This window comes from Sinohyriopsis cumingii, chromosome 15, assembly GCF_028554795.1.
Source record: "Sinohyriopsis cumingii isolate HCF-2022 chromosome 15, ASM2855479v2, whole genome shotgun sequence".
Classification (NCBI taxonomy): domain Eukaryota; kingdom Metazoa; phylum Mollusca; class Bivalvia; order Unionida; family Unionidae; genus Sinohyriopsis; species Sinohyriopsis cumingii.
Genome location: NC_142975.1, coordinates 17,355,858 through 17,373,435, shown reverse-complemented (window position 1 = coordinate 17,373,435; position 17,578 = coordinate 17,355,858). Strand labels below are relative to the sequence as shown.

Here is a 17,578-nt window from a genome sequence, read left to right as displayed (position 1 = left end):
GTGTAACGGTACACTTACATGCATTACAGTGTAACACAGTACACTTATTTGGCATTATAGTGTAACATGGTACACTTATATAGCATTATAGTGTAACGTGGTACACTTATGGCATTACAGTGTAACATGGTACACTTATAAGGCATTTTAGTGTAACATTGTATACTTATATAGCATTATAAGGTAACAGTGAGTTGTTCATAATACAATGATAGTGTTTTAGAACTGCAGAAAAGCAGCATACTTATGTATTTTACGCAAACTATGCATACATTTTTAATGCATTCAATGTATGCACAGTGGTTTCAATATCTCGTTCTGTTTACATATTACCTTTGCCGTAAGAACAATCGTCCTTCTATTATGGCATATCAATTAAAAGAAATATATGCAATACAGCGAAGTTCCAGATATTTTTGTGCATCCTTGCAATAACAGCATTGGACAATAGTGAGAACCAGAAATCTAGCAAAGGTAACTAATCGAGTGTATCTGACAATAGTAAGAACCAGAAATCAAACAGAGGTAACTAATTGAGTGTACCTAACAAGAGTAAGAACCAGAAATCAAACAGAAGTAACTAATCAAGTGTACCTGACATTAGTAAGAACCAGAAATCAAACAGAGGTAACTAATCGAGTGAACCTGACAATAGTAAGAACCAGAAATCAAACAGAGGTAACTGATCGAGTGTACCTGACAATAGTAAGGTGGCGCTATACAGTTTCGCATTTTGCATAGGGTTAGGATTTTAAAGAGAAAGAATGTTCCCGGCTTTCCTCACTGGTTATACTGGCTATTCAAAAAAGAGCTTGTACATCTTAGGTATAATGCAAAGAACCTTTAATTCCCTTTATTTTGGTGTATGATTGATGGGTGTACTATGGGTTATAGAGTATACAGCTTGGCCTTACTTCAAATGTGCACCTTTCAAAAAAGTGCAAGCTCTACTTGGTCATTTTCACTTCCTGAACTTCAGAAGTAAATTGTATAAAAAAGAGCCGATAACTTTTTTTACATTTTATATATTTGGTAATTCATTCATTGCACTTTCACAAGCTGGTATTGTCTAGTTTGGCAAAATTCATTTTCCCTATTTTAATAGCTGATATGTATAGTGTACTTTAGACTAATTCAGACTGATTTTTTAACACAAGGGAGCAGTCATTTTAGTTAGCAGTGTACTTAAATCATGTAAAATTTCCAAAAGTACAATATCCAAAAGAAATATCATCCACATTACATTAATGTAGCATAGAGGTATGCAAACATTCTCTCCACTGTGCATGTTTTAAATGCGAACTACTTCACCTTACATACGTCAATCTCTCAAAAGTACATATTATCTGGTGAGCGCCACCTAAGAACAAGAAATCAAACAGAGGTAACTGATCAAGTGTACCTGACAGTGAGAACCAGAAATCAAACAGAGGTAATTAATCGAGTGTACCTGACATTAGTAAGAACCAGAAATCAAACAGAGGTAACTAATCGAGTGTACCTGACAATAGTAAGAACCAGAAATCAAACAGAGGTAACTAATCGAGTGTACATGACAACAGTAAGAACCAGAAATCAAACAGAGGTAACTAATCGAGCGTACCTGACAATAGTAAGAACCAGAAATCAAACAGAGGTAACTGATCGAGTGTACCTGACAGTGAGAACCAGAAATCAAACAGTGTGTGAGTGTGTGTGATTCGGATTTTTAATGTAGCTTTAACAATTTTTCAGTCATATCACTACGATGTCTGCAGTGTGAAAGGTTATAGTGATGTCTAGCACTGGGGCATCATGCCGCAGACATGTAGCATGATGTTCCACCCAGTCACATTATCCTGACTTCAGGCTGACCAGTCCTAACACTAACCTCTTAATGCTGAGCACCTAGCAAGGCAGCTGTTAGTACCAATTTTGTAAGTCTTTGGTATGACTCGACCGGGGATCGATCCCACAACCTCCCACATCCAAGGTGGATTCTCTAACCACTAGGCCACTGGAGCAGTAGAAATAAAACAGAGGTAACTAATCAAGTGTACCTGACAATAGTAAGAACCAGAAATCAAACAGAGGTAACTAATCGAGTGTACCTGACAATAACAAGAACCAGAAATCAAACAGAGGTAACTAACTGAGTGTACCTGACAATAGTAAGAACCAGAAATCAAACAGAGGTAACTAATCGAGTGTACCTGACATTAGTAAGAACCAGAAATCAAACAGAGGTAACTAATCGAATGTACCTGACAACAGTAAGAACCAGAAATCAAACAGAGGTAACTAATCAAGTGTACCTGACAGTGAGAACCAGAAATCAAACAGAGGTAACTAATCGAGTGTACATGACAACAGTGAGAACCTGAAATCAAATATAGGTAACTAATTGAGTGTACCTGACTTGATCTTTGTAATGAAGTGATGTGATGATTTTCTAAGGTTTGATAAATGTCTTGATGATTAAGACATTCTTGTATCATAAGATTCAGTTATACCGTGTTAAAACACACTGTTTACATTTTTAAAAATGCATTAATTCCACAACCAAGCAGGCAAATAACCAATTTATTATAATATTGTCTTGAAATCTGAAACTGGTTACTGGTATTTCATCATTTCATAATATGGAGTACAAATTTTTATCCCATAATGAGATCTGATACTAATGTTGGAGATGAAGATCAATGTGTGTGTATAATTAGGATTTTTAATAATAATAATAATGAGGACTTTGTATAGCACCTAATCTTTGGAAGCACTAAGTGCTTTACAACATTAGACAACACCTATAATATAAAAAACATATATAATGATATGATTACAAAAAACAAACACCATGAAATTAGAAAACATAAAAACATGCTAAAATATTTAAGGTAGGAAACATTATTAGGTCTTTAAGTTTGTTCTTGCAGTCAAAATAGGCGAGATTTAAGAGTTTTTAACATAGCTTTAACAATTTTTCAGTCATATCGCTACAATGTCTGCAGTGTGGCAGTTTATAGTGATGTCTAGCATGGGAGCATCATGCCGCAGACATGTAGTATATATTTCCTCAGTCACATTATCCTGACAACCAGGTCATCTAGTCTTAACACTAACCTCTTAATGCTGAGTGCCTAGCAAGGCAGCTGTTAGTATAATTTTTGTAAGTCTTTGGTTTGACTCAGCCGGCGTTCGAACCAACAACCTCCTGCTTCCAAGGCGGACGCTCTAACCAACAGGCCACCAGAGCAGTCAAGATGAAGATCAAGACCTAAGAGTCAATTTGCTGAATTCAATTTTTTAAAATAACAACATTCCTTTTGAAGTGAATAAGAAACATGTGCCAAAGTAAACGAATTTCCAAAATGTACATATATTTTTGAAGGCAGTGTTACAATAAAAGGTTTCCTGTTCACAACCAAGTGGCTGGTACAAGAAACTTAATGGAATAGACAGCAGTTAGAAATTTGGTTAATGAACAAGCCTCTGGTTGGGAGAAATCACATCTTAACAGCTACCCTGATAAAGTGTATTTACATACCACTGCCATCTATCTCTGGGCTGGAGTGGTCACATGGCCTCTTAGTCATGGCATCTGGAAAGAAGTAATATAACGATCAGAGTGTTTAAGGTTTTGACAATCTAACTATAGAACATTATTACATTGTACATTTTTTCAAAATGCATAAACATAGTTTAAGTTTCATCAATCCAGCTGTAACACTGCTTAAATACTATTGGATGATGATAATAAAGACTAATTGGTGTTAGGGGTAACCATCACAACAAACAACATACACCTAGATCTGCTGTTGCATTATGAGATGGCAGATCTGGATCTGTGCAATTTACAGTTGGACCCAACTTATTAGTAAGTATAGACGTTAAGCACAAACATTCTACCACTGCAGTGTTATTCTTTGGATTTTATGAAAAAGGGCTGATAATTTTCCCACTTAGTTTTGAATCACATTTAAGTCTAATTTTTCAGATGCAAAAGTTAGGAAAATACAACAATAATAAAGCACAACAACACTGTACACATAAAACACAACAACAATGTACACATGAAACAATGTAAACATAGAATACAACAATGGACATATAAAACACAACAATGGACATAAAACACAACATCAATGTACACATACAACACAAATACAATGTACACATAAAACAACAATGTACACAAAGAATACAACGATGTACACATAAAACTTTACAATGGACACATAAAACACAACAACAATGTACGCAAAAAACGACAATGTATACATAAAACAAAACAATGTACACATAAAACACAACAATGGATATATAAAACAACAATGCACACATAAAACACAAAAATGTATACATAAAACACAACAATGCACACAGAAAAACATGCTGAATAGTATTAAATGTGTTTTGTATCAGGAGTTGGATATAATAACAAGTATCCTGTTGGAAGAGAGCTGCAAATCCCAGTCAGAGTATAAACAGTATCAAACTATTTCATGTCATGCAAAATAATAACTATAATTAATAATATCTAAATATCCTGGCATATAAATTAAATACTATTTAAGACTCCAGCTTAGCACTTACCTATGCTATCAGCTCTTGATAGTCTTGTACAAGGAAGACTGCTAATGGATTTCTGAGGTAAAAAACGACAGTCCAAAAGGTTAGGGGATGACGGAATATGGTGTACTTCATATAATGATGATTTGGATGGAAGCATGTAAGGAAACTGCTCTTCAACTGAGGGAATCAAACTGGAAGGATTATAACCGGAAAACTGTTTTTCACTGTCTTTGTAACAACTATTCCTTGAATACTGCTGTTCTCTTTCTCTTTTTTCTCTAAGTTCTTCTGCCTCCAGTCTGGAGAACATCTGAACTTTGTCAGTGTCATAAAATGGTGGCTTGACATTAAAACCTCGATAATTGGGATCGTTGATAAAATGTTTCAAATTGTGTCTTAACTCTTCTTTTTGGAAAGATTCTCTACCATTTCTTATTAGATCATGCATCTTGGCAAACCTGTAATATACTTCATTTTGTTCAACTTCCCTCTCAGGTATTGCCAACTGACCAGACGAATTTCCAGCTGGACTTATAAAAGGGTATTTCTCTTGTATCCCATAATCCCTTTTATCATCAACTCCATAGTTTTCCCCAAAATACCTTTTATCATCGATTCCATAGTTTCTTCCATTATTGATTCCGTGATTTTTTCCATGAACAGGATGGTTTAATGCTGGATAGTATTTCGCATCATTTACATGGATATAATCTGTAACATCATCACCAGGTCTTTTGAATCTTGTGTCATTGCAACCCTCTGACTCAACAGGAACAGGCTTGCTGCAACCTGGATCATGTGACCTACAATCTGATTGTTGTGACTTCCTCAAAATCTCAGTCACAACTGTCTCCTGATTGTCTGCAATCAGGGCATCACAAAATTTTTCAAAATCGGCAGCTCCTTTCCTTGCTAAAAAGTCTAAAAGATCCTCCGCTTGCTGGTCAGGTGTTCTTCCACTCTGAAATTCAAACCCAGCCAAGTTAAGAAAAGGAAAGGAAAAACATACAGTCTAAATACTATGACTTTAATACACCTATCTGTTATGCAATGATAGGAACTTTTTGTGGACGGTCACTAAATGTTCTCACTTACAAGACCAAATTGTCTTGAATTTTACCATTGGTTAATTTGAACTGTCATTCATCAGTGCATGCACACACGCACACACTCACCATAATAGCAAGAGTCCCTCATGTGATCCGATGCTCTACTGGGCAAATAGAATTTCCAGGAATTGAAGATAAGAGTATTGAAACCATCTCAAATATTCTTCAGCAATAAGATTTTCAAATCAGCTGCTGTGGTACACATACTGCATGTCAGTTTGGCACCATTTTCATTTAGGACAAAGCTGATATCATTACAAGCAATTTAGTGAAAAACTACGTCTTCATGATTATCGATTAAGGGGGGAGTACTGGCAAATAAGTGTTTTCAGACAGTCACTGTGGCAGCCATATTGTATGCATGACTATCACCATTTTCATTTAGAACTTGGTTTAAAAAAAAACATCATAATATGTATGCATGGGGAAGAAGTAACAACAAGATTTTGAAGATAGTAGATTTGGCAGCCATACTGATCTATCTTTGGCACCTAGTAAGTTACACAATAAGTCTGTTGGTAAAAGCCCCATGCTGATCTATTTATCTATTTAGAGAAGAGCAGAAATAACAGTATTTTCATGATATAACTTCCCATTCAGAAGGAGTAAAAATAACAAGATTTTCAAGATGGCTGCTTTAGTGATCAAAATGGAATCAGACTGGCACCATTTTCATTTAGGATCAACCAGACATCATAAGAAATTTTGTATTGAAAACTTCATACTGATAATGGCGATCCATTCCAGATAACTAGTGATAACAAGGTTTTCAAGATGGCAGCAATACTGGACATCAGACCAGCACCATTTTGATTTAGGATCAATTTAACACCATACATTTTTAGTGAAAACCCATGTTGATATGACCATCCATTCAGATGGAGCAGCAATAACAATATTTTCAAAATGCCACTATGGCAGCCAAATTGGATGTCTTAGCAGTACCATTTTCATTTAGGAATAACTAGATCATGGGATGAATGTGTGTAAAGTTTCAAAGCAATCAAAGTAGTTTAGTGTCTCTATTTTGCCAACTGTGTTCCAGTCATACTGTAAGTCAAACTCAAAGGTTTAAACATGTCAACTTCGAAAGCAAGATGGTTTTCATCCTAAAAAATCTCACCTTCAGAGTGGTAACGAGTAAATACTGATGAACACATAAAAAATCAATAGATTTATAACCATTTCATAAGCCCAAAAGGACTTATGGGCAGGTGAGCTAAAGAGTAGATCTGAGCATAAAAATAGAAATACTTCAAATATGAAACCATCATTTCAAGCATTTTAAGTCATACTAATGTAAAGAGATACTTTTTAAAGTCATCTTTACCACCTAATGATCCAATAAGTCTGTAGGACAAAGGCTTGCATTCATATTCATCCAACACTATGCCTTGTGTATTCCATTTAGCACACGTTTTTTCATCCAGATATAATTCATACCATCAAATTTTAGTCTGATGCCTTTCTTGAACTTTCTCAGATGAATTGGGATGTTAAGCTGACGAGATGTCTGACTGATCATAAATATTCAACTGCTTTTGAAAAACAAACTCGTAGGTACACTTTCACAAAAGACTTACGATCAACTATTACATGCATTCCTGTGATCTAGATAAAAGACTTAAGATCAACTATTACATGCATCCCTGTGATCTAGATAAAAGACTTAAGATCAACTATTACATGCATTCCTGTGATCTAGATAAAAGACTTAAGATCAACTATTACATGCATTCCTGTGATTTAGATAAAAAAGCTTAGGATCAGCTATTACATGTATCCCTATGATCTAGATAAAAGACTTAAGATCAACTATTACATGCATTCCTGTGATCTAGATAAAAGACTTCATATCAACTATTACATGCATCCCTGTGATCTAGATAAAAGACTTCATATCAACTATTACATGCATTCCTGTGATTTAGATAAAAGACTTCAGATTAACTATTACATGCATTCCTGTGATCTCTAGATAAAAGACTCGAGATCAACTATTACATGCATCCCTGTGATCTAGATAAAAGACTTAAGATCAACTATTACACGAATCCCTGTGATCTAGATAAAAGACTTCAGATCAACTATTACCTGCATTCCTGTGATCTAGATAAGGTGGCGCTCACCAGATAATACGTACTTTTGAGAGAGTGACGTATGTAAGGTGAAGTAGTTCGCATTTAAAACATGCACAGTGGAGAGAATGTTGGCATATCTCTATGCTACATTAATGTAATGTGGATGATATTTCTTTTGGATATTGTACTTTTGGAAATTTTACATGATTTAAGTACACTGCTAACTAAAATGACTGCTCCCTTGTGTTAAAAAATCAGTCTGACTTAACTATTACATGCATTCCTGTGATCTAGATAAAAGACTTCAGATCAACTATTACATGCATTCCTGTGATCTAGATAAAAGACTTCAGATCAACTATTACATGCATCCCTGTGATCTAGATAAAAGACTTAAGATCAACTATTACATGCATTCCTGTGATCTAGATAAAAGACTTGAGATCAACTATTACATGCATTCCTGTGATCTAGATAAAAGACTTAAGATCAACTATTACATGCATCCCTGTGATCTAGATAAAAGACTTGAGATCAACTATTACATGCATTCCTGTGATCTAGATAAAAGACTTGAGATCAACTATTACATGCATTCCTGTGATCTAGATAAAAGACTTGAGATCAACTATTACATGCATTCCTGTGATCTAGATAGAAGACTTAAGATCAACTATTACATGCATTCCTGTGATCTAGATAGAAGACTTAAGATCAACTATTACATGCATTCCTGTGATCTAGATAAAAGACTTAAGATCAACTATTACATGCATCCCTGTGATCTAGATAAACCAATCTGCAATTCACCATCCACCTGAAAATCAAAATCTGACACAAGCGACTGTAATGACATAATGAGAGTTTAAATAATGTATAAATCTGTCAAAATCAGAGTGGTTTGAATCTCTTTTCAATTTAATGTCATTAGTACCAGGGCTGGGGCAACCATTCAGTTACAGAGCTTTGATAAATCCTGGAGATAAACTTCCACACCTTCATTGCTGTATGCTCTGTGTCTATAGAGCATTCAAACAATTCAGAAAACATTATGACCAATTGCATGGAATAACTACTGGGCACTAGATTTCATACATCGGATATGCAAATTCAGCAAGTGGTCATTTTAGGTAATTTTTTGGACATGTCCAGCAGGTATAGCTGTTTCAGAACCACTGATATATAGGAATGGACAGAAGGACAAATGGACAAGGAAAACATTAATATTCCATTTCACATTCTTGATAAAGCACACAAATTTCATATAAAAATATTACTACTGCTGTCTGCTGCCACTGGCACCATACAAAATATTACCACTAGAACTATTGCCACCACACAAAATATTACTACTGCTGCCATTGCCACCCCACAAAATATAAATACAGTTGCCACTGCCACCATACAAAGCATTAATACTCCTGGCAGTGCCACCATACAAAGCATTAATAATACTGCCAATACCATCATACAAAGTATTACTACTGCTGTCGTTGCCATCATACAAAGCATTAATACTGCTGTCATTACCACCATACAAAGTATTACTACTGCTGTCATTACCACCATACAAAGTATTACTACTGCTGTCAATACCACCATACAAAGTATTAATAATGCTGCCATTACCACCATACAAAGCATTAATAATGCTGTCATTGCCATTATACAAAGTATTACTACTGCTGCCATTACCACCATACAAAGCATTACTACTGCTGCCATTACCACCATACAAAGCATTAATATTGCTGTCAGTGCCACCAAACAAAGCATTACTACTGCTGCCATTACCACCTTACAAAGCATTAATACTGCTGTCACTGCCACCAAACAAAGTATTACTACTGCTGTCATTGCCACAATACAAAGTATTACTACAGCTGTCATTGCCACCATACAAAGTATTACTAGTGCTGCCCATACCACCAAACAAAATATTACTCCTGCCATTGCCACTATAAAATTGATATGCAAGTCTCACTAGCTGTTAAAGAGAACATCAAAAATACCTGACAAATTGTTCGGTAGTTCCGCTGAGTCATGACTTTATTGGCAATCAACTCTGTAAATAGGCCATCCCTCACATTCAGGCACTCCACCAGCTTGGACCGATTGGTGATCAGAATCTCTTTCTGTTCTGGGGTCATCATCTTGGCAAATACTGTTTCTAATATACAATACAGGTCAGGATAATGAAATAACCTTCATTCTGTATTACAATTTAGTGTCGAGTTGACTGGACTGGTCTGCCTGTCAAAAACACAAAAAATGAATTTAATTCTCAGGGATGGCACATCACCTGGAGAAAAAATGGAACTAACTGATCTACCAATAACTGTCAATTATTGTTTATCTTGATCCCAAATGACCACTGCCCAAATAAACTAATTAAATTTTAATCTATCTGATGACCACAGCCCAAATAAATTGTCCAATTAAATTTCAAGTTACCTGATGTTCACTGCCCAAATAAACTGTATAATCAAATTTCAATTTATCTGATAACCACTGCCCAAGCCAGTGCTCAGTGTGCAATGGGCTGCATAGGTCAACATTCTGGAAGTGTGCAAGTCAGCGCTCAGTGTGCAAGGGGCTGCATAGGTCAACATTCTGAAAATCTGCAAGCCAGTGCTCAGTGTGCAAGGGGCTGCATAGGTCAACATTCTGGAAATCTGCAAGCCAGTGCTCAGTGTGCAAGGGGCTGCATAGGTCAACATTCTGGAAATCTGCAAGCCAGTGCTCAGTGTGCAAGGGGCTGCATAGGTCAACATTCTGATCATAAGTATGAGAAGAAAACAAAACATCCTGAAAGAGTTATAAATTTTAAATACCAGAACTTCACATTAGTTTCTATTTTACCAGCATTCACAAAGTGTGTTTTGTGACTATAAGTGTGGTCAGTGCACAAGATTTCCATGACAACCATTGTGGTAGCCATACTGGATGTATGAAGTCTATTGGTAAAAGACATATGTTGATATAGCTATCCATTTTGAAATGGGTAGAGATATAAAAAAAATCAAGATATAACATTCCATTCAGGAGGAGCAGCAATAACATGATTTTCAAGATGGCTGCTGTGGCAATCATATTTGGATATCAGATGGGCACCGTTTTCATCTAAAACCAACTTGTCATCATAAGAAGTCTACTGGTGAAAAAGCCACATCAATATGACTTTCATTCCAAGAAGAATTGTGATAAGATTTTCAGGATGGATGCTATGGTGGATATTCTGGATATCAGATCAGCACCATTTTCATTCAAGACCAAGTAGATGTCATAGGAAGTCTTTGGTGAAAATCCTATGATGACACAACCATCCATTAAGGTAGAGTAACATTAACAAGATCTTCAAGATGGCTGGCATGATAGCCTTTACTGAACATAAGCGAGATCAGAACTATTTCCTTTTTACTACCAACTAGACATCATAAGAAGCCTTTTAGTGAAAAGCCCATTTTGATATGACCATCCATGTAGGAGTAGTGAATACAAGATTTTCAAGATGGCCACTGTAGCTGCCATATTAGACGTCTTAGCATCACCTTTTTTATTTATGACCAACTAGACCACAGGGTGAATGTGTGTGAGTCAAATTTCAAGGCAGCCTTCTAAGTACTTTAGGAGGATTAGCAATAACAAACTTTGGCCAATGTATGGATGAACAACTGATGTTGGACGATGGACAAAAGACAATCCCATAAGCTGTTCTGGTCAATGACCAATAAACCTTATAAAAAAATTCTGTATATGTGTGAAAGAAAAGTTTTGTGTTTATTATGAGTAATGAATAACCTGAAATTAATGACTTTATCAGTTTTTTGGTGAACCTCATTTAGTGTAATACAATCATCTTCATACATCTTTACCAGATGTGGCAAACATCACCAAGCTACTCAAATGGTCTGGCTTCACAAGACTAAAAGTGGAGCAATTTTGCCAAACTACTTGTCTCTACTTTTATGTCAGTATAGTGGTTTTGACGCATGATCGATTTTACATTAAATCATAAATTTGTTTCAATACTGTTTGCTTCTTTATGGGCAATGCATGTCATTATTCTAGAAAAATAAGTGGTTACAGTCTGCAAAATGGCATCTTATGACTAATTTCTAGCAAGTGGTGCCACAACCTGCAAAATGTTACACTAACATGGTGGCCAAGCTGAACTGGAACTGTGACTTTGAGCTATCATCAATAGTTCTTTCATCACTTTAATGAATTTTTATCACATTCACCTGCTTTAAGACCAAGTATGTTTCTATTATTTATTACACTGATTGTCAAGATCATATTTATATATTTGGAGATCTCATTAAATTTTAAATTTTTGTGCAAGATATTACCTGTCGTATAAAATTTCCATGTATAAAACATGTATACCATGGTTCCTGTATATTGTATACCACGGTTACTGTGTATTGTATACCACGGTTCCTGTATATTGTATACCACAGTTCCTGTATATTGTATACCATGGTTCCTGACTACTATATACCACAGTTCCTGCATACTGTATACCACAGTTCCTGTATGTTGTATACCACAGTTCCTGTATATTGTATACCATGGTTTCTGAGTTCCCTGTTTTGAGATATATTTGTTCATTTAATCTTAAATTACATAACAAAGAGCTGGGTACCACAAATGATTTTGTACTGCAGTACTTATGAAAATACCACAATACACATCACAGTACACAATCATTATATTAGGGACCCAACAATTTAATATTCTGGGACAAAGGCCTGACACTTTTTTTATATTTCCTTCTGTCAGTAGTTGAACAAATATCTAACACTGATTTAAAGCAAATAACAACATATTATATCTATTATATTATCTGGAAAAAATAAAAGATCTTGGCTCAAAGGAAAACTGCAGCCTCCCCCACTCCCCAAATATGAAATGCTCAGTACTTAAGTAGATAAATTTGCTATGGACCTGTTAATTGTTGAACCAGTCGTAATCTAAAAACTGTACATTAAAAAAGATGGATGATTAAGCTTACATTATAGCTGACACCCTGTGAAAGACATTCAGATTACATTAGAGAGCATGCTGGTAAAAATACAAAGTGCTGAAATTGAAGGTTCCAATTTACTGGTTATACTACTGATACAATAGGCAAAGAACACGTGGGCAAGATATTTATCAGAAAGGGCAAGAAAACATAAAACACTTACTCAACAAATGAGAAAATATTTAGTTGACATGAAAGATTACATAACATTCAAACAGAAAAAAACTGCTCTCCTAAAAATCTTGTGATTATATTTTAATATTTATTTTGTCATGAAAACATGCTGTCAATATGATAAATTCATGCAAAACTTGCTCTGTAATTTCCAAACAACACTCACCAACAGAAACTACCAATGTACCGCCAAACTCAAAAAGTACCACCAGAACAAAAAAATGCAGCAAACCGGTAATAAAGTACACCTTTCATAATATTTCACTAGACACCGCTGTACAGTGTAATACCTGCAGTGATTTAGACTCAAACAGAGCAGTACTTTGACAAATAGGGCTAACAAGAAATGTTATTTCAAAAGTAAGCCCCAAGTCTAAATCCCTAAAGGGGTAACTGTGTCATGATTTCCACCTCATTACCAGTAGTTTCCAAGCCATGTCCCAGCAGCTACATCACTGGGGTGGGTGGGATGGATCACCCCAAATTATATGTCAATTTAATGCATATTTGTCTTTTCATGCCTAGCAAGTTTATACATGGTTATTGAATGAGGATCGCAATGGCTTCCAAGTTATGATGTAGGGACTAAGTCTTTAGGAGTAGGAATGATCCCTGGGGTCATTGTCAGTTGTGTGCATAAATCTGTCTTTAAATACCCAGAAAATGTGTTTGTGTGTACACATATATAACACACACACACACACACACAAATATATATATATATATATATATATATATATATATATATATATATATATATATATATATATATATATATCCAAAACAGGGGGATGGGTGCCATGTGAAAAAATGGAGTCCATTAATGGATATAAAAATTTTACACTTAAGGCAAATTTAAACAAAGTTACTACAATAAATTCTTTTTACTGTAATTATTTAACTAATCCTATAGTTTGTTTCAATTATATATTTTTCTTATCTTTATTACCATGAGAACCTGCCAGTAGCTTCTCAAGGGTCGGTGGTTCTTTCTGTGGATTACCCGGGTTCTTCCTCCACCATTAATACTGGTCACCATGTACAGCCTATTGTGTGCTGAAAAATGGCGTTAAACCCTACAACAACAACAACAACAACCATGACAATTCTATACTCAATTTCTATTAATATTATATTAATATTTGTAACTCATATTATGTTTTGTAAAATGTACATCAACTATATTCACTTGCAGAAATGAGGTACCAGGACTAGTTATTATGGATCCACAGAATTCAGTCTTACAATACTGGCAGTCAGGGTCTATTAAAAAAAAAACATCTGAAGCGATTACAAACTGACATGGAAATTTAAACTGTAATAATATCCCTGCACTTTTTCAAGTGGTGGAATACAAAAAATGCTTCAGTCTTTGACAGAAAAAGGATATCTGGAATTGCATGATTTCATCAGAAATGATCTCATAGTAACTTTAACCAATGAATATCATAAGGTTTCAATATAAGCAAATAGCTGACAATTTTCACCATATATTTTACACAGAAATAAATGCCGATAATTCCAGAATTTCAACAAAGGTAGATTTAAAAGCATTATAATAAGCTGTCTATTCAGAAATTACCATCTTTTTCTATTCAATAAAGATCAATCTAATCCTAGAAGATGCCTGCTTTTTCCAATTTGGCATCACTAAAAGCACATGCCTTTTCACTAATCATTCTGTCATGTAGAAAACCACAAATGCTCAGCCTCTGTAGGCATTCCTGCCCACATGAGTGGTAGCTATGCACTAATGAAGAAGCATGGCAATACTTAACTTTTGGACAACTGTTAAAATTTTAATATTTCTAGAGTTCTAGAAATTGTGCAGTAAAATAGGGATGGCATGAAATAGGAACATCATAAGATAGGCTAGCTAATGCTTACGTTGTAGTTGTTGTTGAGTTTAATTATAGTGGCGTACGCACAATTGTGCATGTGCCACTTTTTTCTGACTGCACCGCAGCCTGCTAGTTGTTCCTGGGGAAGGGAATGGTGCCACCTCGCCCAGGCTTTTATGGATTCAAGGAACCCTGATAGTTTGGCCTCAATCTGTGGGTCCATAAAGGTTCTTTACAGTTGAATGGTTGGCTGTCATTAGTGGGAAGGAGAGCTCGGGAACGGTCCCGCTTGCTTTACATTGCTGGTTTCTTGTTGTATTTGCCTGGTGTCTCTTGCGATTTTTTTTTCGATTTGTTTTTTCTTCTTCAAAATGTTCTAAAAGGGGGGGGGATGTTCTATGCTGTTTATAGAGGTTTTTAGTAGAAATCATGTATGAAGAGAGATTTTATGGTATTACTAGTCGAGGTGTTTAGGGTGTGTTTCCTACATTATGTTATTTATAAGTGTTTAGATATTGCCTCTTTAAGTTATTTATTAATTAATATTTTTAGAGACTGAATGTTATTTATACTTTATTTAGCAAGAGACTATAGTCCTAGCTGATTACACGGTTCGTTAAGGACATCTAGGACCGGAGTCCTAGCTGATTACTCGGTTCGTTAAGGACATCTAGGACATCTGATTTTGCGGTTTCCTAAGTTTTTTATAGGTGCTTCGTAAGTGAATTATTTATTAATACTTTTATAAAACTGAATGATATGTTATGGGTTTTTATGTGGTGGCTTCTAAATTTATTTAACTAGTTACTGGGTCTTTTGGTTTTGTGGGGATAGTAATTATATTTTGTTCCTAAGTCCTGCTGAGTCTATGAATTGATTTATATTTTTATATGCTGATTGTTTATTTTTATTGGAGTCCATAAGTAACTCTGGGTATGTGTGTGGTGATCCAGTCTCTTTTTGGTTTTTGATAAATATTTTCCTAGCGGGTTGATATTTTGGGCATATATTGAATACGTGGTGTAGATCTTCGGTGGTGTGGCAGTTAAAGCAGTTAATGGTTGCTGGTTTGGGTCCTATAAACCTTCCAAAACTGCTTGCTAGTTTAGTTTTTCCAGTTATTATCCTGCTATTGTAAACAGTAAAATGGGGATGGCATGAAACAGGAACATGATGAGATAGGCTAGCTAATGCTTACGTATACAGTAAAATGGGGATGGCATGAAACAGGAACATTGTAAGATAGGCTAGCTAATGCTTACATATACAGTATAAAATAGGCTAGCTAATGCTTACGTATACAGTATAAATGATACCAGTGATAAATGTTGAACATTCTGCATTCAGTTTGATCTAAAGACAACTGATAAAAGCACACGATGAATGTAAAATTCAACATGAATACAACACACATAATGATGAATGTAAAATTCAACATGAATAGAACACACATAATGATGAATGTAAAATTCAAATGAATACAACACTCATAATGAATGAATGTAAAATTCAACATGAATACAACACACATGTTGCAACATATACTAGACATTTATTGCAAGTGAATCAGCTTCTTCTTCTGCATACAAATCTAATTTATGTATAATCAGGAAAATATTTCAGTACCTTTACAGTACTATGAACCTGGTCCAATATTTTCTGCCCAGGTCTTTGCATACAATACACACTGATTATTTTTATTACTGATTATAGTTTGTGTATTATAAACCATTTTTTTCCCTTATGAAGCTTAATATTCTGCCAAGCAGCAACTTGCTTCTTTTCTAACACTTGTTTTGATATAGATTTTTTTCATCAGGAAAAGAGAATTCATATCATTCAAAGAATTATAAACATACTGCAACAATTCCTTATCAATATCAATTAACCTGATGATTCTTGTTGATAATCCCATAAAATCTTAAGAGGAAAAACTGACATGAATTACTTATATGAATTTTAAACAAAATGGAAAGATGAATTAAATTTAATGATAGACTGCTTGAACAAGGGAGAGAGAACAGCTGCACCACACCAGTGGCGTTACCCCCTGGAACACTATAGAGTTTTTGCTTACTTTTCCAACTTCTCCAGCTACTTTTTTATATACTAAAACCACAAAATATAACTGTATGTTCAGCCTGAATGAAAAGCTAACAATTAAGTCATGTACTTAATTTGAGCAATCTAGCAATGCCATTTTTTTAAACATTAGGTTATGTTCTAACTTTAACCAATGCATAATTGGAATTAAAAAAAAAAAAAAGTTTTCCTATAAAGAATTAAATTACTGGAAATAGGCCTTAAGTTTTGATCACATGAAATTAATGGAAGTTAAGAGTCTTGGTCGCGTGAAATGACTGGAAATAGGTCTTTTGATCACATGAAATTACTAAACTGGAAGTCTTGATCACATGAAATTACTGGAACTGGGAGTTTTGATCACATGAAATTAATGGAAATGGGAGTCTTGATCACATCAAATCACTAAAAGCTGCACTCTTGACTGCACATTGCTAAGAATCGTCCGGTAACTCTGCACAAGAATCAATTTATTAAAGTAATTTAAGAAAGTCGAAACAACAATACAATACATAATATATGTTATGTACAATTGAATCTTACCACTTTACATGGCTGATACGGGTGCTTTTCGAGAGAACAATTATAACTAGAACCCCCCACTGTAACCCCATAACTTCTGTTCATGTCCATGCATGTACCCGTTTGGGGAACCCCGTCCTATAAATAGTAACAAGGATACCTTGTATCTACCTGCTTACAATGTGTTAT

At 35.0% G+C, this 17,578-nt stretch overlaps 1 protein-coding gene across 1 annotated transcript in view; it reads right to left on the bottom strand.

Moving 5' to 3' along the window:
• Positions 1–17,578, bottom strand: part of LOC149781346 (uncharacterized) — a 43,908-nt gene that overhangs the window by 25,961 nt on the left and 369 nt on the right. Inside the window, exons 2-4 of the mRNA XM_089935433.1 lie at positions 9,754–9,994; positions 4,573–5,512; positions 3,524–3,577 (exon numbers count right to left, since the gene is read on the bottom strand). Of these exons, the coding sequence (XP_089791559.1) occupies positions 3,524–3,577; positions 4,573–5,512; positions 9,754–9,894 (1,135 nt within the window). The 5' untranslated portion in view covers positions 9,895–9,994. The remainder of the gene's footprint in view (positions 1–3,523; positions 3,578–4,572; positions 5,513–9,753; positions 9,995–17,578) is intronic.